The sequence below is a fragment of the Lepisma saccharinum genome, chromosome 6 (assembly GCF_977018435.1).
Source record: "Lepisma saccharinum chromosome 6, izLepSacc3.1, whole genome shotgun sequence".
Taxonomy (NCBI): Eukaryota; Metazoa; Arthropoda; class Insecta; order Zygentoma; family Lepismatidae; genus Lepisma; species Lepisma saccharinum.
The window spans coordinates 30,858,583-30,882,232 of record NC_139234.1 but is presented as its reverse complement, the minus strand read 5'-3'; the positions used below and the strand labels follow the sequence as shown (position 1 = coordinate 30,882,232).

At 39.0% G+C, this 23,650-nt stretch overlaps 1 protein-coding gene across 3 annotated transcripts in view; it reads right to left on the bottom strand.

The window, feature by feature from the left end:
* sim (bHLH transcription factor single-minded) overlaps positions 1–23,650 on the bottom strand; it is a 201,617-nt gene that overhangs the window by 36,387 nt on the left and 141,580 nt on the right. Inside the window, exons 4-6 of one of the 3 annotated variants that reach the window (XM_083123718.1) lie at positions 16,082–16,212; positions 10,617–10,729; positions 9,364–9,449 (exon numbers count right to left, since the gene is read on the bottom strand). In XM_083123718.1, the coding sequence (XP_082979844.1) occupies positions 9,364–9,449; positions 10,617–10,729; positions 16,082–16,212 (330 nt within the window). The remainder of the gene's footprint in view (positions 1–9,363; positions 9,450–10,616; positions 10,730–16,081; positions 16,213–23,650) is intronic. The other 2 variants (XM_083123717.1, XM_083123719.1) reach the window with 2 other exon arrangements.

Sequence of the window (23,650 nt, the reverse complement as noted above, 5' to 3'; positions counted from 1 at the left end):
GGAACACGGGAACTTCGAATTGAAACTAAACAGTGTATATTGAAGATCAGTACTTTGGGGGGGGGGGCATTTTTTGCACTAGCCTATATCAAAATTTCCCACGTAAGCCATTTTGAAAGTGTGCCTTGAATTTGAATTTTTATTACTTCATATAAACTATTATACATACATTGGTATTTGGAGGGTTCAGTACAGTTCAGATAAAAAATATAATTACAGAATTTCTATAATTTACAATCTAAATATTCACTGACGCTATAATATTCCTTATTAACTAATAGTTTTTTTTTAATTTCTTGTCATATTTTCTGCTTTTATATCGTTGGAAGGTTAATGAAAATTTTAAACGCCATCTGTTCAGGTCCTTCCTGAACTAACTTTAGCCTGGTGATGTGGCTTTAGAAGCTGTTTATTTCGGGTGTTATCTATTGAACATCGTAGCGCAATATTTTTTTCTCGCATATAGTGCCATTTCATATATGTACAGTGAAGGGAGGGTTAATATTTTGTATTTCTTAAACAACGTTTTGCACGATTCCCTAGGCTTTATTCCTGCTATAATCCTAATACCTTGCTTTTGTTTTCTAAATGCTTCTAAACTTGCCGGTGAGTTACCCCAGAATTCTATTGCATATTTTATTCGTGAATGAAACATTGCATAATATAGGCTACCTGAGTTTGTGAATTTGTATGAAGTGTTTGTTTTAATATCCTGAGTGCAAATATTTTGGAATTTAGTTTTTTAACAAGTATTTTTACGTGGTTTGACCAATTTAGATTTTCATTTATAGTTACTCCTAAAGATTTTGTTTCGCTAACTAATTTTACTGGAAGATGGGCTATTCTTTACTACATCTTTAGTTTTACTGTTTTGTTTAGTGTGAAAAAGCAGGTAATTTGTTTTCTGCTCGTTCAATAGTAATTTGTTACTGTTAAACCAAGATTTCATTTTTTCCATTGTTTTTTCAATGTTGGCTTTTAGTGTTGCCCACGGGACGAGACGGGACAGGCTTTTAAAAATTCGAGACGAGACGAGATAGATCATGTGTCCCGAGACAAACGAATATTTTCGAGACGAGACAGCATTTCACAGCATTTCCACGAGACGAGACAGGCCAAAGTCTCGTCTCGTGGGCAACACTATTGGCTTTGAACTCGTTTTTAGTTAATATCTAAACCGATTTTAGAATGAAAGAGTCCTTCAGTAATATAATTACTCCACTAAAACACAATGTATCAGAGCTGTAGCTAGAGATTTCTGCGCGTAGAATAGAATTTGACTCCATTCCACTCTCCCCCCCCCCCCCCAACCTGCCGCTTGAAGTACGCAACAGCCGCATCCTCTTCCAAAGGCCAAAAATTTACAACCGGAGAGGGGATACACTAACCAGAAGGGGGGAATTCTCCTTCATTTCCTTTCCAACCACCTTGGATACTTGATAATATTAAGGCTCTGAGGGGCTGTTTCTCACCAGGTGGACATTTATTTAAAAAATGTCGAAATGTGAACTGCTACTGATATAAACGACAGAGGCAAAAGAGAGCATGAATGTTCCCCCATGTAGGAAGTGGAATCAGTTTTTTAAGTTGATTATTAACTCAGATACGATCTGTGAAAAATATGACGAATAAGTATTTACAGGATCGCAGAGGCAACTTCAACTTACGTCTATACTGGATTTCAGTATAGGATTTCACTTCGATGCGCTTCGATGATTCTCGGAATTTTGAGGGAGCGGCCTTTCCACCCCTCGCAGGTCATCAACAGGCAGGGTTGGGTGTTGGCGTTGTGCCCAAACAATGTGTCCAGCTCGAGTAGTTTGTGACCAGATTGAAGAATGACCGCTTGTGCGGCGGTAAACCGCACATATGCAAACAGTTTACAAGTTCCCGTATCAGAGCGCAATACACGCTAAATAAGTATAATGATGGCGGGATGCCTATGTAGATTATCATATTTCCGGGAAACTAGTATTATTCGCACCAAATAACTATTCTACAGCCTAAAACACGCAACGTGTTAAAAGTAATTATCTTCACAAACTGTACGATTTCTTGAGTCGCACATTATTTTTCTCGATTTCGTGAAGACCAATTTTGAGAATGCTCCTTAACAAACGATGCCTCCTCGATGGCGCAGTGGTAGCGTCGTTGCCATGTAATCAAGGGGTCTCGGGTTCGATACCCGGTGAAGGCACATAGTGGTTCGGATTCCACTTTAAACCGTAGATGCAGTCCCGATTAGCCTTGCTATGCATAAAGTGGACTCTCAACTCCTTAAAAACCTTTCGAAGATTCAAAAATTTAAGCAAGTAAATACATTTTTGTCATTTTGAGGTAAATTATCATTTTGTCTATTTTTGGTTCATATGAATCTGCCTCGTCCTCCTCCGTGGTCGTGCGGTCTAAGCCGCTGTGCTTTGGACTCTGGCTGAGGGACGGCATGGGTTCGAGTCCGCCTGGGTTCAGCCTTTGGGTTCTCGGCCTGTGTATAGGACTGGTGGTAACCCACCATCGTGAGGAAATTGTGGAGCTACGATTGAGTAGTGGGGGGTGGGGGGGGGGGGAAGTCGACGTGCTGACCCCACGTCACCCTTTTTTCGTTTGTATTATCTCCACACCTCTAGGTAGGATTGTGGGAGGGAGACTGGCAGCCGAGAGATAGGCCAAGGCCCTTCAAGGGATGTCGAGCCACGGGCAAATAATATTGTTATTGTTATTATGAATCTGCCTCGTTCAATAAGTTTATTTTATTGAGTCAAGCACAATAGCCAACTCTTGCAATGAGTCACTGGAAAGACATACGTGTGTGGTTGCACATATATTTAAACATCTAAAGAATACTTATATTCTTGTGGTAAGGAGTGGTTGTCATTTACCAAACTATATTGTTTTATTCTATCAGCATTATTGAAAATATTGTGCCATGCTGAACTTAACAGTAACAAAGGCACATTGATTGCTTAATGAAGCATTTTTCTTGCGTTGCAGAGCAGGTTCGGTTTTTGAAGTATTACAATGCTTTACACAGTCCGTTCGAAGAATTTTGAGAATATTGATGTTTTATCAGAGGGACCACCCCCGAATAAACATCTGTGGATGTTTTACAGGTTTCATCGCATTTGAGATGGTAATTTTCCGTTGCAACATGTCTGTTGCCACTCAGACTGAAGAGCCTGATGACGCTGATAAAATATCGATTCATAGGTGGCAACACTTACAGACAGGAAGGAACTCTGATTCGCTCCATGTTGACAGCTGACTCAAGAAGCCCGCGACCGACAGAACTCGAAGTGCTCTAATCATACGATGACATAAACTAATCAAATGGACATTTCGACTTTCCAACCAGAGACAGCCTGCTCTCTTTCCGTATATATGTTTTTATGCAATAGGGAATTTGATATTCCCAAGAGAACAAAGAAAGTACTACTCCCATAAGCGTAATGAATTTCTCTGGCGCACAACTCATTTCCGCAGCAGTGTTGCCAAATCTGATGCGCATAAAAGAGCTAAATTTTACCTTAAATGGAGTTAAAGTTGACTTTCAAGGAGCTAGATTTTTGAAGGCTCGATAAAGTGCCTCCTCTAAGGGTAATGTTAGGTGTCAAGGGGGGAAGGGGGAGGCGCTACTAATACCGTTAACTTTAAAGTGATGACAATTTATTCTTAGTTTTCACCGTCTAGATCTGGCGGCATCACTCATCTCAATAATCCACCGATGGTCCTATGAAATCGAAAATAAAGTATTTCCGGATAACAATATTATGTCATCTACACGTCAGGCACGGCGCTCTAAAAAAAAGTAGCTGGGGGTGGGGGCAAAAGTTGGTCTATGTGGTCGGAGCCAGTGATGGCACCATACTGGGGCAGGGGGCGGGCGCCCCAGTTCACAGACAAACGAATGTACGAAATAGCCGAATCTGTCTCCAAAAGTGCTAAGTTGTCAACAGTGCTCGCAGCCGCCGCAGAGAGGAGAGCCTCGCGGAAACCCTCCCTCTCGCTCACGCTCTGCGATGTTGGTAGGTTCGCTCGCTAGATTCGCGCGGTCAGCTGAGACGTTACGAACACAATCCGACTCTACTACAACGAGTCCATTTGTTATTATTATTATTAATTTCTGCTCCCTTCAAGAAGCCTGCGCAACGCGCATGGATCATAGCATTGCGTAACGAACAAATCGCAGTTTGTGTGCCTCGCGTCATTAGCTCCGTCACTTGGGAGCCAAGCGTTGCTTCAGTTCAATTTATTTTATAAGGGTCGCGTTGCCCGAGGCAGGACATGTGTATTGATGCTGACGATTAAATCGTAAAATCTCGGGCATTGTTCTCGCGCACAGGCGTCGCATTCTCCTTATTAGAAGCCATCTCCTCGTTGCGGGCGGCTTCCTTTGACACACGCAGCTGCCACGAGGCGTCCGGCAGCTATGTTCTGCGATCCAGGGATGCCGAACGCGAAACTCACGAGAATTATATAGGTATAACAGAATTCACGATAAAGCCAATACATTTATAATAATAATAATAATTTGGGCTACCTACACTGTAAAAAGAACTGGAGAAATGAATATGACAGCTTTGAAACTCGTAGATAACACGGTCATTACATAGTTAGCATACTTAATGTGATTGTAATGATTGAGTTCATTAATTCATGGGACTGTAAATTATACTAAGTATTATATTTGTGCACGAAAAATGTTCAAATTTAAATAAAAACGGTTTCGTCCCGTTTTTTTAAAAAAAATAACAAGCAGACATATTTTGACGCTACAATACCGTAAATCTTACGTTAACTTCTAACAGCGCGCAATGGCATACGGTGCCTTCCCAATAGAAGTAACGTTGTCACCTTGTAATCAAGAATTCGATCCCTGGTGGATGATACACAGTGGTTTGGAACTGATTTTACACTGTAGTTCTAGTTCTGATTAACCTATCAGAGAGGACTTAAATAAACTTTATTTCGTTCTTAGTAACTATTCTGGTTGTTTTACAGCCTCCGGGTGCCAAATCGAAAAGCTTGATTTGAGGTACGATTAAAATGTTTTGACTGTTTTTGAAAGCTTATGATATGTACATTTCAGATCCGATTGATGCCACTCTGTCAACCTTGAGTAATTTGAGAAATTCAAAATGGCGTCCAATATGGCGGACTTTCCAGTTAATGACCTACATCTCAGTAACCAATGGTCGTAAACAGATTTTTTTTTTAGTCTTAATCCTCATTAGATGGACTACAAAAAAGATTTCGTTAAGTTTTTCGCTAATATCAGTGGTTTTAACGTAATTTTAAAAATCAATCTTTTAAATTACGTTAAAACCACTGATATTAGCGAAAAACTAAACAGATTCTTTCTCGTAGTCCATCTAATGAGAATAAAGACTAAAAAAATGTCTGCTTTCGACCATTGGTTACTGAGATGTAGGTCATTAACTGGAAAGTCCGCCATATTGGACGCCATCTTGAATTTCTCAAATTGCTCAAGGTTGACAGAGTGGCATCAATCGGATCTAAAATGTACATAACATATGCTTTCAAAAACATTCAAAAAAATTTATTCATACCTCAAAATAAGGTTATGCCACTTTTAGGCATTTTGCACCCGGACTATTGGTGACTCACAACTACGAGGATTAGAATAAGTGTTGCGTGAGATGGATCACGGAACACACACACATGGGTTCTCAGCGTTCGAACCGCGGACCTGTGGCTGTCTACCGCTTTATGCTGACAACTCGACGACATACCGTAATCACGACACCAAGGATGAATGACGGTTGAATACAATTATTGAAGGGAGATTGATAACTCAAGCATTAATGTTCAGGTCCGAACCTTGATAATTCCTAAGAAACAGGCTGGTTCCCAAGAAGACCATGCTTTAGAAAAAAGCAATATACTTTAAACTCCACAGATTATGAGCGGACTAAGGTGGAGAGGAAGCACACAGAAAACTAAATGCATCATATCGATTGATGCACTAAAGTGTGTTTTGTAGCTTCCTCGAAGAATCAGATTAACATTTGATGCATGTTGGTGCATTTTTGTATGTCGTGAAAGAAACACCAAAGTGCATCATTTGATTCAAGTGAGGATTTCTTTCAGTCGAGATGCACTTTAATGAATCAGTTGATTCACCTTGATGCACCTTCCTGTATCTTTTTGGATGATGCACTTAAACTTTTGGTCTGAGCTACAGACTTTATGTACCTCAGACGAAACGTTTAAGTGCATCATCAAAAAAGATGCATGCTGGTGCATCAAAACTCATCAGCTGATGCATTAAAGTGCATCTCGACTGAAAGAAATCCTCACTTGAATCAAACGATACACTTTGGTGTTTCTTTCACGACATACCAAAATGCACCAAAATGCATCAAATGTGAATCTGATTCTTCGAAGAAGCTACAAAACACACTTTAGTGCATCAATCGATGCATTATGGTGCATCAATCGATATGATGCATTTAGTTCTCCGTGTGAGTTTGTCTAAAGCAGTGTTTCTCAACTGTCGGGCCACGGCAGGCTCCCGTGAGCTTTGTGAATTGCAGCCTGAGCTAGCAACCGCCTGGAAAGATAGCCTTTCGTTCGAGTTTCGACTGCGATAACAGAAAATACTTTCGTGACAGTGCTGGTGATGGATCAAACGTTCTAACAGGCTGCATTGCTACTCGCCTCCAAACTTGCGAGGTTGGAGGACTGGCCGTTCCCGAGTCAGAGCCTGAAAGGTGAAGCGACTTCCAGCCCAAACTGGCAACCACCTGCAAAGATGGCCTTTCCAGGGTACATATTAATTAACGCGTAAAGTTTTAAAAAATTGATAAGCTATTTACGAGTAAAACTGTTGGGGCATCGACTTATAAAAAACTAATTTACCGGGCCGCAGACCCCCGAAGGTTGAGAACCACTGTGTCTAAACCAATAATTTTGTCAATTTACATAAAGGAGTAAATTGCGATCCCTCTCCCTGCGATGTCAAGAATACAGCAATCCGCCAGCCCTTCACTTATCGGAGAGATCTGAAACTATTGAAAAAACGTCATCGAACATAACACATGTGTTTATAGTTTCACTCATCTAACAAGAGCTACTGTTCTTCATTTAATACGAGAAACATTCACTCTACCGCTAGGTAACTAACTTAAACGGTCGTATAATGCTGGAGTGAATGAAAATCTAAAAAAACACATCGATTTCTAATTTTTTTTATTTTTTTTTATTTTGAGTTTGCTCAGCAAATACACCATTTTCGATAATTGCGATGTGCTGTGCCACTGCATGAGTCCGTGTCGCTTGAGCCGAGGCTTCTTATCGGTTCATTTCCGCCGCGACATATGTCAAGACCTTCCTTGGTGGGTTTTCCCACAATCCGGAGTGTCATTACCGCCGCGCGCACCTGTGTTTATGACGTTACACAGCTATAGCTGTGTTTATCTTCGATTGAAAAGGAAGGTGATTGTAAGATGAAAGTATATATGAGGGATCTACATTGGGAAATTAGTATTTATGTAAAACTGAGACTTGTAAGAGACGACAAGATGGCTGAGAATATGAAAATATCAATACATCGAAATGGACAAATGTGGACTTAAATCACCAACTCAACAATAACAACAACAAATGGACAAATGTGTTGAGTGTGTTCTTTCGAAGTACAGAAGCTCAGGCGATCTTTGAGGATGCCTTCGAGCATTTACATACCTACAAGAATTCAAATAACGTTTGTACTGTTCTTGTGCAAGTGTATCGAAATATTGTGTTTATATATACGTAGCTATTACTTATATAATGTTTGCAAAAAATAACACTGTATTTACAATGTTTCTTTGACGATTAACGATAAATGATTAATAGTTAATAGGCTGATGCTTATTTATGTATTTTGTGTTGTGGAATAAAATTGATAGAAGTAATCCTGTGTAACCTTATTTTGAAATAAGTAAAGAAAAGTCACATTTGACTCTGTGGATAGGTTTAACATTTCAGTGTAAACATAGCTGTGCAACGTCATAAACATACATTTGATTTTATGTTTTAAGTCCACTTTATGCACTATGCGCCTTGTGCCCATAAACACACGTGCGCGCGGCGGTGATGACACTCTGGATTGTGGGAAATCCAGCCAAGGAAGGTCTTGGCATATGTCACGGCGACAATGAACCGATAAGAAGCCTCGGCGCAAACGACACGACACCCCACTGCATAACCCGAAATGCGAAAGTTTGGATTAATAATTTTCGTTATATGTAAGTGATGGTCGATTCGTCACACTGTGAGCTGCCCTATAGTTGCGGACTCGCGGAGCTTAGGGATGGTACGAAAAAGAGAACCAGTAGCTATGTAAATTAAATTTAAAGAATTTAAAAGTTTCACCAAATTCAAAATTGCTTTACTATCCAACTTATTTGATTTGATTTGATGTTTTAAGTCAATTTATGCACAGAAAGGCTAATCGGGACTGGACCTACAGTTTTAAAGTGGGATCCGAACCACTATGTGCCAACTTATTGAGGTATATCAAGTCAGTTGCTATGTGATTATTTATAAATTGCTTACATGCAATGCTATCACGTACACAGAATTTATTTCATTTGGTTTAATACGTTTTTTACACGCACAGATAGGTAAGAACGGTGCTAGGCTAGTATACAATAGCTAAACAGATTAAAATTGATCGAGAAATGCAAATTTTGCTAACTAAATAATTTGAAGGTTTTTTATTATTATAGTAAATTTCTCTCTCAGCCACAGAAAATTTTGGAGGGGGGGGGGGCTCGTGAAAGTTTCTCGGGGGCCAGTGTCCGCCCTTTAAAGACGTCCACACACAACTTAAATTGTGTCAATTGTCACATATAGTGTTGCCCACGAGACGAGACTTTGGCCTGTCTCGTCTCGTGGAGTCTCTTGGAAATGCTGTCTCGTCTCGAAAATATTAGTTTGTCTTATGGCACATGGTCAATCTCGTCTCGTCTCGAATTTTTAAAAGCCTGTCCCGTCTCGTCCCGTGGGCAACACTAGTCACATAAATGTGTTGATGATGCATTAAAGTGCATGAACTCCTAATGATAATCTCTTGGGAGAAGGTCAGCCACGGCTACAGCAAATTAATCAAAATTACACATTTGACTGCTTCATTGATGCACCAAAAGTTTATAGTCTTTCATTAAAGTACTACGAGTTTTGTTATCTAATAATATATTATTGGCACAGTATTACAAGTACTGAATACACTTAACAATTATGATTTTAGGTTGTAATTTGTGCACACATTCATAACTTCTTGCAAGAAAGATAAATGAATCTTCCCGTGGGTCACTGATTTGCCAAAGTTCTATAAACTACTAAAAAAAAGAACTTTACCTTGTAGCCACCCGTTGTGAGGCCAGCGTTTCTCTTTGCTAGAACGCATTTCATACGCAGGAAGAAAGCCCTTTCGATCTCGAACTCTGGAAAACACATAAAAGAAAATCACATAATCTTCCATATTCAAACAATTACATTTGTACATATTTTGCACGCCCACAAATCTGCAATCCCATTGCAATCAATAATAATAATTTTAACAGAAACCTCTTTTCTCTAATGTTAACTTAACAAGACAAAACTATCTTGCCGCAAAAAGTTCGAAATTTGACATCACATATTTCTCTGTTCTGTGGGCAATATACAATGTGTTAATTGTAATATTGAGTTAAATTACTGTGATATTCTAAAAATAATTCACATGCTTTAAAATTAGATAACACCATGTGTATTTTTATGTCTCGTTAATGCAGATAATACATAACTTCACAAAAACGTCAAACATGTAGGCCCTATGTATTTGAAAATGCTGCTCCACGTATAATTAATCATTTGTATGTGGAATAACTTGTTTTAAGCAATAATAAGCATACATTTTATGTCACCCACAGAAAAGGTCTTGTTTCGAAAAAAAACGAGCAAGAAACCTTTTAGCAAAAATTTAATAATTTTGCTCGTCCAGGGTCCCCTACGGGTCGGTGCTCGGGAATAATTGTACCTTGCCCCTCCCTCAGTGGCCCTGCTCTCGTACGCTAAAGCTCTTTTCCAGTCTTACGGCGGGCGCTCTATATGCTGGCAAGGGAAGTTGGAAGCGGGGAAGCGACCAATCCAGCGCGATAAGAAAGGCAGCAGCCTGTAGAACGATGTGCACGCAGTAGTTCCTCCCCTCGACGTCGTAACTCTCGGCGCCACCGCTGTTGTCTGGTTGGTCTGCTGCGTATTCCCCGCTCCCCTCTTTCCCTTGCCAGCATATAGAACGCCCGCCGTAACAGTATAAAACACCTATAGTAAAAATTACGAAATGCAACCCTATAACAATGGAGCTACATATTACATTGACATATATACCCTGTCCCAACTATCTTTGGAGCAAGGAAACGAAAAGAAGTCTCTGCGCAAAATGACGCGTCAGAGGGAACGGGATCGCGTGAAGGAGAGGAAAGCGACTGCAGTTACCAGCCTTCGCAGCAGCACGTACTGCTTCGCTCTGCCCACTCGATCTACGCCCCCCTTCTCTGCCGCCATGCGCGGCTTTGCTCCAGATATACCCAAGACGGGGTATAAGTGTTGGGTTGTAGGTGTATAGTTACCTTGGATAAGGTGCGAGTGGTGGACGGGCTGGTGCATGGTGAGGACCGCCGTCATCTCGTCGTGGTCTGCTGGGTGGATGTACTCGTAGATGCTGTTGCCCGTGAGCTCCACCTGCAAACGAAAGACGGCGAATTCATTCCCTTGTTACGATCACAGCAATGAACATTGTTGAAAATTGTAACTACTACCACCTAAAACAGAACGGACATATACCGTGACAAGTTCTTCCTCTCTCTATGACATTATTTGTTATTTTTATGTTTGGGAAGGCTTTAATTTTTAATTACCTACATTTTATCTTGAGTTCCGGGTCATACCAAAAGCAATGAGGAAACCTCGGATTATATATTTTTAATCTATCCTTTTCTTTGCAGGTAAATAAGAAATAACAAAGGTACGTCACCATTTCATTAAAAATCGCAACAATTGATGAAGTTTTATAGCGCCTACAATAACCTATTCTGCTTGTTAGAACCTATTATATGTTCATGCTCCTACAGTGAAATCACGTTAACTCCCGGCGCGGGACCTGCCTTTATGGCAATGACCATCTGTTGCCGCGTTTACCTATGACGGAACTCGCGGTCAAACAGCCAAATTAGACCCACCGCTTGGAGAAGAACCGACAACATTACAATCCCTCCTCCCCGAAGCAGCCTGCAGGAAAACAGAATTTTGTCAAAATAACCGCCCTGCGAATAGACACCGGTTAGTGCACCGTCCCAACTGTAAATCAACCCTTTTTTCTTTTTAGGTCTTTATATACTTTTTAAGGTTTTACATGATTTTTATATCACACAGAGGTACTTGCTATGTTTGGGTGTCGAAACAATCATAGGGATTTTGAAAATAGGGTATTTTAGAATTTTAGAACCTATTTTAGGAACCTAAAAGCATACTTTTTAGAACCTGAAAATCCGAGGTCTGCTAATGAGCAACATTTTTTCTAAATTGTCACGTTGTATTGGTGAAAGAGAAAAACAAGTACATTATCTTAATCTAGATTCTCTTGTTTGGTTTTCTACTAAATCCCCTCTTCTTTGTACACCATTTTCACACCGTTCTGCAAGTTTGAATATACCACGGTGATAGAATTCCGTTCTAGTTTGCCACTGGCGTACGCAGGATTTTATTTCGGAGGGGGCTGGAATTTAAAAGATGGATATTTCATAGCTGCGTTATATTTTGTAACCGCAATTAATATTCGCTTTAAAAGTTGTTCCAAAGCAAAAATGGTAATAGGGGGTCATTTTAAGGGAAATTTGCATTTACCACTTTGGTTTCTCCGAGTTCTTTACTGTTTTCATTTTCATAAATTTCTGGAGGGCTGTAGCCCCATCAACCCCTCCCCTGCGTACGCCAATGCAGCCTGCTAAAGACACTCTGACACATTGCTTTCGGGATTGCCTACGTTGTCTCATAACTTCGGTCTCGCAACAGATCCTTCAGGTCAAATCCAAACAGATGATAATCTGACGGTGCCAGATCAGGGCTGTAGGAGGGTATGGAGGAACTTCCAATCCCATTTTGCAAATTTCTTCCCGGTGACACGAGCTGTGTGGGGCCGAACATTGACGTACTGGAGGGTATTTCTCGTGCAATACACAAAGGAGCTTGTGCAAATATGGACATAACAAACAGCATTTACGGTTTGCCCAGGTTAAATAAAATCAGCCCAAATCACTGTTTGGAAGTAACTGCGCATACGTTTTCCAGGTAACCTTTAACGAAATTAACAGTTCCTGTAGAGTTTCAAGAGTCATGGACAAAATCATGGCTTGTAATTCTTTCAAGTGTGCTAACTTTCAATTTTCTTACCCTTTATTTTCACATTTAAAGACTTGAGGTTTATAATTATTTAATGATATTTAGTGATGATTTTGGACGATCAGAAAGGAGAACAGACAATTTCCAATTCCTTTATGAAGTACGTAGTGATAAGGCTGTAGCCTTATAATCAAGGTGTCCAGGGTTTGATCCGCAATGGAGTCACATTACTCAGTGGCTCGAAAACCACATGAAACTGAAGCCTATCTGAGCATAAAATGGACTTAAAACTAAAACTGTGACTTTTACATTCTACAAGTTAATTCTAAAACAGAGTAACTGTAAAAATAACTTACAGTTATTTTTAACAGCAGTTACCGCAGCTGAATTCCATTTTTAAAAAAATGTTACTTGAGTTATTTTTTGAGCTAAGGATCTGTAAACCTTAGCTCAGTTAAATTATTACTTTTTCCAAAGACGGTAATGTATCAGAAATACTTTACAAGAAGAACACACTATAATGCGAGACTACTGGGTGTATCATAAATCTGTTCAACTACCACATTGTAGATGAAGATTATTTCTGAAAAAAACATCCAGAAAGAACTCTTCAGTCTTCATTACTTGGAAATTACACTCTAATAGTATTACCACAAAGAAAGAGAGCTGAACGACTTGTCTACCTGTTTTATGATGAAAAGTGTGTACAGAATATTGTTTCAAAGAGTGTTATGTTGGAAAGCTTAACTTATCTGCACGCAATTTGAAAGCTTCTATATTTCATACAGTGGAGGCGGGTATTATCGACATTTTCTTCCTTTGACAATAAAAACCTCAAAATAGGTCCGATTGTACTAAATCATTTCCACTTGGTACAAACGAAATAATTACTATTTCAACATTTATCTCTCACTGTACCAGAGGAAGTAGATTAATTAAAAGATTAAGAGTATTGGAAATTACCACCTTGAAGTGAAATCATTCCCTATTTTACACAGAGAAACCAGGATTATTTTACACCATCACCCTTTCCTCAAATCAATACTTACTTACCTATGGAAGATTGATCGAGACTCTATGCTGGATGCCAGTGCTTACACATTGTCTTGTCACTGGCAGTTAAACAGCAACATAACAATCGACATTTTTCTGGCCTAACGATAACAAATAAACATAACTATATGATAATTGTGAGTAAAATGTCGATAAAATAATAATTTGGTAAAACGTTAGTTATCTCGTTTTGACTATAAAGAAAACTACGAGACAGATAAATATTTGTTGTAATGAAATCTGATTCAAATGTTTATGTGTATTATTAGATAACTTTAAATTGTTCTAGTTTATATTTCCGTATGTGTATTTTTGTATGAGCTTGTAGTACTATAAGTTATTGTATAATTTGTGCATATTCCAATTTGAAAGTTTCTGTTTCTTTATTATAAGAAATAAGAAATTATTACTAAAAGATACAATTTAAAAAGTAAAATAATAATGGTTTCCTGGAAGAAAATGCATATATCTTAAGAACACCATAAGCGGGTGTCCCAGAAGTCTTTCCCTGATTATAAACTTTATTCATATCCGCTATATGCAAGGTAGAGATGTGAAAGTGGTGCCAAAATGTTGGAAAACTAACCAAGTTTATTTGTTGCAGGTTTGAGTAACGTGGCTGTAGTGTAGCAGAGTCAGTGCCCAGAAAACCGGAAATATTCACAAATCAGGAAAAAGCTCAGCATGTCCTCTGGTATCACGAGACCCGGTCACCACCAACAGTGCAGAGGAACTTTCAAATGTACAGAATTCTTTCGTCTAGAATATCTGCCATCAATAAGTTGGTATTTAAAAAATGGAATTTATCTTCATTCCCAAATCCTGTCAAGTCCAAGAAACATTGTATGGAAAGATGCCACCCGATGTCAAGAGCATTAATTCCGGATTCCTTGGCACTGACACTGCTACACTACAGCCACATTACTGAAACCTGCAACAAATAAACTTGGTTAGTTTTCCAACATTTTGGCACCACTCTCACATCTCTACATTGCATATAGCGGATATGAATAAAGTTTGTAATCAGGGAACGACTTCTGGTACACCCGGTATATCTTAAAAATATAATTTTGACATCATTTTACACATACGTGTTTTGAAATCATTTAAATCCTCACAGAGGTTTAAGTATAATTATTTGTTTAATCGCTTAGCAAAATTAAATTCAAAAGTTATTACAAGAAAATGTATATCGTTAAAAAAAATGGACATGGCCAATTGGCAAGTTAACCTCGTAGGCGTAGTTCTCTGAATATATAAAGTTGGCTTCTGGAATTTTCGTACAATGCACAAATTTGCACAAGCAGACAATTCTTGAGTGTCCAATTCTTCCACCTAAGCCTTTACACGTGCAATTCAACGTACGTTTACACATATTGGATAAATGAATTATAATTATAATAGCCTGCTCTTCTGCTGAATATGGATATGCTATTGAACATATTACACTCACACAATAATTATGTTTGAAAATTTATAAAACACTGTCCGCAGTAGTTAGTACAAGTATAATTCTTTATACAGCATATTTAAAATGGATCCAAATAGGCATTTATTTTGCGACTGCGTGCAAATCGTGTTACCAACTAACTCAATCATTTTTCTTAGTGAAGTTGAACATTTTTCATAAGCAAATTCACAAAGGGCGAAAAATGAAGAGAATAAGCTGTGCATAGATGTTTTTCTCCTAAAAGGCTAATTATCTCGTGACTGAAGATTGGTTTTGACTTGCTGCTGGAAAAACATTTTTCAATTAGAAGAACAGGCTAGCACGTATTTAAATGGTTACAATTCTTGTCTTTGGAACAAGCTGTCCCGGTAAGATCTCCGGTGGAGTGCTCAATGAAAGTCTATCTCGATCGTGAGTACAACTGGAAAACCACTTGTAAGTCGTAGAAGCGAGATCAGATGTTATCGACTGGACTATCGACAAATTACGATGCGGCGATATTTGTACGTATTTCCCTGAGCGAGTCGTAGGATGTATGCAGTACATAATTTTATTCCTTCTTCGTTACGACAGGCCTTACTGTCTCATTGCATTTTATCCCTTTCAACACAAATTCCTTCCCGCTAAAATACCCTGACTCGATATTTTTATCAATACAGTTGTCACAATCTATGATTATATGTTCATTATACATCATCTTAACATTACCTCTCTTAAAATACATAATGTTCTTCACTCAATATTTAATACCTAGGTATATTATTAATATTTCCTATTATTTCCATGCGCATTATACCTAAACATATAAATATTCCCTCTAAAATGAACAGCTGCCATTATTTCTCTTTACACAACCATCAGTGGCGTATTCAAAGCCCCTATCTTGGGAGTGAATAATATATAATAACCTTAACCTGGCTCCGTTAGGTTCATAGGAGGTTATTTCTTTGTTATTATTAACGTCTCTGGGAAGGTGGTTCATTTTTTATGTTAAGGTTAGGTAATTTCATTTTGAGTCTTCAAATAGGTTGGGGTCTCTATTTAGTCTTAGGGTCGTTGACCACTTGCTGTTACTTTTCAATCCTCCTCCCCCTTTTAACGATCCTCCCCCAGGCGAGGGACTTTAATTTAATCTAGTTTAGTTATTATGCGAGGTATTGTTTCCCTCTACCCCCTTAAGAACGCCAGGCTCCCACCTGCGACAGTCCCAGATGCACGGACGCCGTCTCCGAGATGTACATGATCTTCCCGTCGGGAGCTACCACGAAGATGAAGCCATCCAGCGTCTGCAAAGAATAAGACAAAACGTCATCAGTTCGGCATTTCTACGAATGCCGTTTATACTGGGTCCTCACAAAACCACGAAATCAATAACTTTAAAAGCAGTATATTAGAGACTTGAAATATTAATTGAGGCAAGAGAGAGAGAGAGGTAGAGAGAGACAGAAGGAGAGCAAAGGGACGTAAAGGAATGGGAGAGAAAAAGGAGAGTGGAAAGACAAAATGGGAGAGAGAGAGAGAGACAGACAGAGAGTAGACACAAAGAGGGAGAAAAAGAGAGAGGGAGAGTAGAGACATAAGGAGGGAAAGACAGAAAGGAGATTTATAAGAAAGGAGAGAGAGAGGGGGGAGAGGGGAAGGGGAGAGGTTTAAGAACAGAGAGACAAAAAGGTAGGAGATTTAGAAAGAGAAAGAAGAGGCAGAATAGGATAAAGAAAGAGAGAGGCAGAAGGAGAGAGAGAGAGAGAGAAAGTGGGAGGAGACACAGAATGGGAGAGGGAGAGAGAGAAAAAGAGAGAGAGGAGACACAGAAGGCAGTGGCGTATTCTGAGTCCAAGATCTGTGCTATCTCACTGTCACGTGGTCATGGGCTATGAATAGAAATAAGTTTACCAATTCCTAAGAAATCTGGTTGCTAACTCATACGAAATCAGGTTGCTACCTCATAAGAAATAGGAAATCAGGTTACCAACTTGTAGGAAATCAGGTTGCCAACTCTTAGGAAATTAGGTTGCCAACTCATAGGAAATCAGGTTGCCAACTCATAGGAAATCAGGTTGCCAACTCATAGGAAATCAGGTTGCCAACTCATAGGAAATCAGGTGGCCAACTCGTAGGAAATCAGGTTGCCAACTCATAGGAAATCAGGTTGCCAACTCATAGGAAATCAGGTTGCCAACTCATAGGAAATCAGGTTGCCAACTCATAGGAAATCAGGTTGCCAACTCATAGGAAATCAGGTTGCCATCTCATAGGAAATCAGGTGGCCAACTCGTAGGAAATCAGGTTGCCAACTCATAAGAAAATCAGGTTGCCAACTCATAGAAAATCAGGTTATCAACTCACAAGAAATCAGGTTGCCAACTCCAGAATCACCATCATCATTTCACTTATATGAATAATATTATTTACAATTTCTGATCAATTTTCCTCCCGTATTTTATTCTCTAAACTTCAGGTTTCGCAGATAGCCTAGCTAGCCTAGAATATACGCTCCTGACGGAAGGATAGAGAAAGAGAGAGAGAAAGGAGTGACAGAAGGAGATATAGAGAAAAATGGGGTATGGAAGACGCCAAATCAGGCTGGCAAAAATGACAAACAAAAAATAATATAATATAAATGTTACAGTAGATTACAAAAATATCCACCAACTAAGGTTGTTTACTGCAACAACAACAACAGCAACCACAAAACTTCTATTTATTTTGGGCATAACCTTGGAATAACCGTGAAAGGACCCTATTGATTGATTTGGTTTATTTTACTTAGCATTTCTGCTACTTTTGGCTAATCGCGAAGATGAGGATGAGTAACGATATGATAAAATTTATGAAGGGACACTCACAAAGAACACCCATGTTCAAGCCGGGACTCGAACCCAGAACCCCTGCGATCGTAGTGCGCTGTGTTAACCACTCCTCCACGGAGGTCGGCTTTAATGTCTAGAAATTAGGGGTTCTAATCATTAAACTATTCATCATCAGCGTCACGATTCCTCCAGAGAAATTGAAACGGGATTTACACTGTGAAGCAAGGCCGCGCATAACGGTAGAGAAGGGGTGAAAGCGAATGGGCAGAGCGAAGCAGTAGGCTAATTGGTAGCTGCAAACGCATTTTCCTCTTCAAGCACTCTTGCGTTCATTGGTCAAACCCTCTGGAGTCGCTACTTGTGCAGAGACTAGTTTTCGTTCGCGCTCCAGATATTCCCGGGAGAGGGTATCGGGTAGCTTCATATATTCCATCTTAACTCATCGTCGCGATTATCCCATGAGGTTGTAAAAAAGACGTAAAATAACCGAAAAAGGAAAGGACGTGACTACGTCATAACCTTCCTTACGCCAGCTTAAGACGAAAGCATATTGCTTACCATTTATTTTTCTTAATATTTATGCCATGACCAAAATGATGCCGTATAAAGTGAAAAATGTTATGGCATTTCAGATGTCATGGCATATTTCATGGCATTTCTCAAAGATAGGGTCCATCCTATTTCCATAGCATAACCAATCAGAAGCAACCTCTAGGTCACGAGTGCAGTTGTAATGGCGGCCGCGTGAGATGTAAACAATGTATCACTTCACATTTTTAAAAGCCGATAACTACTCAACCTAGAGGAATAACGTTTCGTATAAAACGTTATTACGTACACAACAATGGCGCTGCTTAAATGCATACTTTACAACGTTTAAAGTACACGTAAGAAAGAATATTTTAATTGTTTCAATTGTGAACATCCTGCACTCACTATAGATGCTGTAACTTTCGTGCTGTAATCGCAAACGCTAACCGAATTGTTACATGAAATACTTCCATGTAAAATACTATCTGCTATAAGATTTTTTGAAGCATTTATGCTAGCAAAAACGTTAATGAAAATGCTTCCGTCTAATGCGGTCTTAACTCTTTCGCATTTATTTCGCCTTTAGTTAATTTTCCTTTCTGTACTTCACCAACCTCCACCTTCTCAGTCACAGGTATTCGCTACCTGAACCGTAAAAGCACTGCCGGAGTCCATCTCCAGAGAGATTCGCCTTCTCCGCCAGGTGGCTCCAGCGTCAGGTGGTTGCTCACACTCTGAGAGGGCTTCACACTTGTCGACCGCATCCAATCTCCAGCAGTATAAATCCTGGAACAGTCGTCATCTCCCACTTCCGGTCCCGCGCCGCGCCCTACGCCATGCTTCATGCTCGTCAGCCACGTTGACCCCTCGGAGAGGGACATGGGAAACAAAAAAGAGGCAAAAAGGACGCTTTGTTTGGGAAAGCTTCTCCTCCCTTCATCTTTCTCGCCGGAGTTATTTATTGCCGCTGAGCCAGCTATTGCACGCTTCGTTCCCACAACAATAAATTGCTGAAACAAGTCCAGGGAATTTTCACTAGGTCCAGCCCTGGTTTCAGATCTCTCCTTACTGAAACATGAACAAGAATTAGGTCTTCCCGATGGCGCAGTGGTAGCGTCGTCGCTTTACAAGGGGTCCCGAGTTCGATCCCCAGTGGTGGTTCAAGTGGTAGAATTATGATAACGCCACAGTTTCCGTCCACTTTATGCTCAGATAGGCTAATCGTGACTGACATAAATTTGCATTTGTATTTTTTTATTTGGGTAATCGCGTCGATGAGGATGAGCGAATGATTAGATGAATTTGATGAACACCATGCCTAGGCCGGGATTCGAACCCGGCAGCTTCGGTGGCAAGATTAAAAGTAAGTAGACCACTTAAGGCTCTCCCGTCGAAAAACCGTCACAATATTCCGAAATCTGAAAAATTACATATCCTTTGAATTACCGGTACATCCAGAGCAGTGGACGTGAGCCCGCGGCCCGGTAAATTCGTTTTATTTTTAAGTCGATGGCCCAATCCCAACAAATTTACTCATAACACCATTAAGCCTTGTTTCCATGATTATGAAAATATAAATATGCTGACCAAGGCAGTAATTTATTTTATTAAAAACATAAACTAAACGTAACGTTTCAACCTTCTAAGGCTAAGCAGATAGGAAGGGAGAAGAGAATGCTAGTGAGAACATGGAAGGAGGCCAAGGAAATAGAGAAGAAAGGTGAAGAAGACACAATGAACTGGAATGGGGGACTGAAGTTAAACAAAGAATGGAAGAAGGTGTTAGAAAGAGTGGAAAGTACAAGAGAGAAAGAGGAGAGGAGAAGGAAGAAAATGAAGGAAAAAGAGCGTGAGATATAAAGCCCAACCACATTCTATATGGAAGTAAATATGTTTAGCCTTTTAGGTGAAAGTACGTACACCTGCTAGAAAGTTCCAGAACAACTTTCTAATAGTCTGGAGTAGTGTTGCCCACGGGACGAGACGGGACAGGCTTTTAAAAATTCGAGACGAGACGAGATTGACCATGTGTCATAAGACAAACGAATATTTTCGAGACGAGACAGCATTTCGACGAGACTCCACGAGACGAGACAGGCCAAAGTCTCGTCTCGTGGGCAACACTAGTCTGGAGGGAGTAATGTTTTGTGTATAAATAATGCCCTGTTTTCGTATCATGTTACTTTTGTACTTGGTGCAGAGTCTGAAGAAGACCTTCCTAGAAGGTTGAAACGTTACGTTTAGTTTATGTTTTTAACAAAATAAATTACTGCCTTGGTCAGCATATTTATTTTTTCAAATTTACTCGTAAATAGCTTTTCTAATTTATTAATATTCACACATTATATGCACCCTTGAAATTTAATATTAATAAATATATTAAGACATAATCATTTAGTTCGATTATGTCTAGGCTGTTCTGAAATATAAAATTTGGTTTAAATTTGGATGTAATCTCTTATTTCCTCTGGTCAAATTCACTAAATTAAATTGGTAAGTGATTTCATTGACATGTTTTACTTAGAATCCCGAAAAAATTCCAATTGATCAGAATATTACCATTTCAGTATATTTGTTGATGAGATTGCTGCACAAACTAAATTGGCCGTTGGGCGCGTCCGTCAACCTCCAAATTTGGAGGCTGAAAAAAACGCACACCCCGGTTGTTTGTTCACCACTATCATCACCTTGAAACACTTCGACGAAATTTAGTCAGTGGTCATAAATTGAAATTAAATTTACAAGCTGTTGAAATTAAGGTATATCATTAAACTGAAGGAAGCAGCTAAGTGGGACACGCACTTCGAGTTTGTATAATGTTTTTGAATTGACTACTCATACCAGACGTTACAGATTCAACTCCTTCTCTTTGGGCGTCGTATGTTATGGGTCAAATGCTGTTATCCAAATATGAACTATCAACACACTAAAACACAGTTACGTCCAAACTAACAGGGTGCGAAATCATTTAAGACTGGGGGGGGAGACCTTAATCTACAAACCTCCCCCACCCCACAAACATACATATAAATTATACGATACACATGTTTATAATGTTATTAAAAGTAAAAATAAATTACTAAATTAAATTACTAAATTAGCAATTAAAAATAGTATTATTATTAATTACACACAAAGAAATAAATTTGTTACTTTTATGTATATCAGACATTATAAAGTAGCAAACTACTTTCTTTACTAACTGGTTAAAGATGTTAATAAAATATTAAATAGTTGGAGTGGTTTTATTATGTGTAAGCTTTTATTTAGTTTTTGCTTTATGTTAATATAAACCAATTAGATTTCATAGTTATTATTGTATTGCATCCTTGTTTTACTTCTATTGTGAGTGAGTATTGATGTAGATTTGTTAATGATCTCTTGAGAGAGAAAAAGCATTGAACACTCACAACTACACTACTTTGTGGATGTTCTCGATATTATTCTTAGTTCAGTATATTTGAAATTAAAAGTAATTGCTTATTATTTGTTTGTTGTAACAAAAACTCCCCCCGGAAATTTTTGGTGGGGGGAATTTTTGAGACCAAGATTGTTGGTGTCCCAGGATTTCGCACCCTGGAAACTAACCAATCTTACAAGTCTATTATTAAAAATTAAACACATTGCATAGATTAATGAAGGCGTGGTATAAAATATGGATACGTGTAAAGAGGTCTGGAAAATTTTATTTGTAGATATGGTAATAGAATTTCCACATATCCTTGGAGTAAATATATTCTTACTTTATGTTCAATCCAACTACTAACGGCCATAAAACAATTTAGACAAATGATATAATCCATTGTACGAAACACAATACCACCTCGTTTCCATTCTTCCTTTCCTTTTTTGAAAAGACGAACAGGGAGCATTTGTGTACGAAGGTACGCGGCTGGGTAAAGGCCTCTCTCTCTCTGAGTGGTGGAAACTTTAAACACCTTAATTGTACCAGCCCTAGGTTAAACAGCGGGTGTTTGTTCTGCCAGAATGATAAAACAATGGCGCTGGGTGGGCCAATGGGAAATATTTTAACGCTGTGTTATTCTTGGACGGGAGAGGGGGAAGTCGTTTTTCTAAAAAAAAAAAAGCACGTGCTACCCCTTTCAAATAACTGTTCATTGACATTTTTTATGCTTCAAATAGCCATTTGTTAGGTTTAAATTATTTTCTGCCGGCACGTATCAGCGGTGTGTTTGTTACCACCGATAAACATTACATGTACACACTTCCATGTACGTGCACGACGAATTTTCCATCAGTGGTGGATTTACTCGGCGTGGGTACCTCATGGGTGCCTCAGAAAGAAAAGAAATACTACCTACATATTATGATTAAATGGCCAGCCAGTTGATCAACATGGCTGATATCAGTTTTGAATAAACACAACAATAGTGGCTTTCTTATCATTAGTCGGAAATATCACTCTAAGGTCGAGTTACAACTGTACAACAATTATTTCCTTGTATGTTTGGCGGGATATATATACATATAAGAAAGTAAAATGGGACGCCAAAATGTCCCTTTTTTGTGGCATAGGATTACTGAAACAATAACTTTCTCTACTATTACTATGAACAATAGCATTGTTGGGTAGAATTTATTTCACATTTCAATGTCAACTATGTACCATATTCCATATATTTTTTTTAATATTGGTGGATCTGACCATAATAAATTTGACAATATGCATGCCCTACTTACTTTCTTAATACCCCTGGCCTGGCCATGGTATTTTTTAGTAAGATGAAAGCCGCCGACATGTCTTGGGTCTCCAAGAACACCAAATACACTCAAAGATTTCTTGCGTAAGTAAACTTCAGTTTCATTGAGCACCTTAGCACGCGCTTCATGATGGCAGCAGTAGTCAAAACGATGAAGTGACTTTCGGTGCAGATGGTGAAATAGAAAGATTTTAAAACTTTGCTCACATATTCTGCACAACTTACGCTCAACAAACCCGAATCAAGAAGAGAAAACTGCAAGCTGGGCTATACTTGGCCAGGTTGAGCCTCTGCGACTAAAGGCAGCCCATTACATGAAGGAGCCTTGCTCAAACACTGCGAGTACCCTGAGGACTTTATAATGTCAATAGCCGCCTTTGATCCTCGCCGAAATTTTATAAATAAATATTGAATGCAGAAACATGAAAGGAGAAGCGAAACTGTTCTGAAGCCATGCTAATTTCTTTTTTCACAGATTGACCAAGTGTTTGCACTTTTTTAAAAAAGAAATCTTCCTCCCGCAGTATTTCAAGCAAGCGATCGGTTACTTGAAATTTAAATTAAAAAGCTCTTGTACAGGAATTCTGAAGTCATTTTTGCAGCTACGGACTGAGAGCGAGCAAAAGTTTGTTCTGCCATTTTTGTCTTTAAATTTTTTTTCGGTATTTTCCAAATAACGAGTGATACTTCAATATGATAGA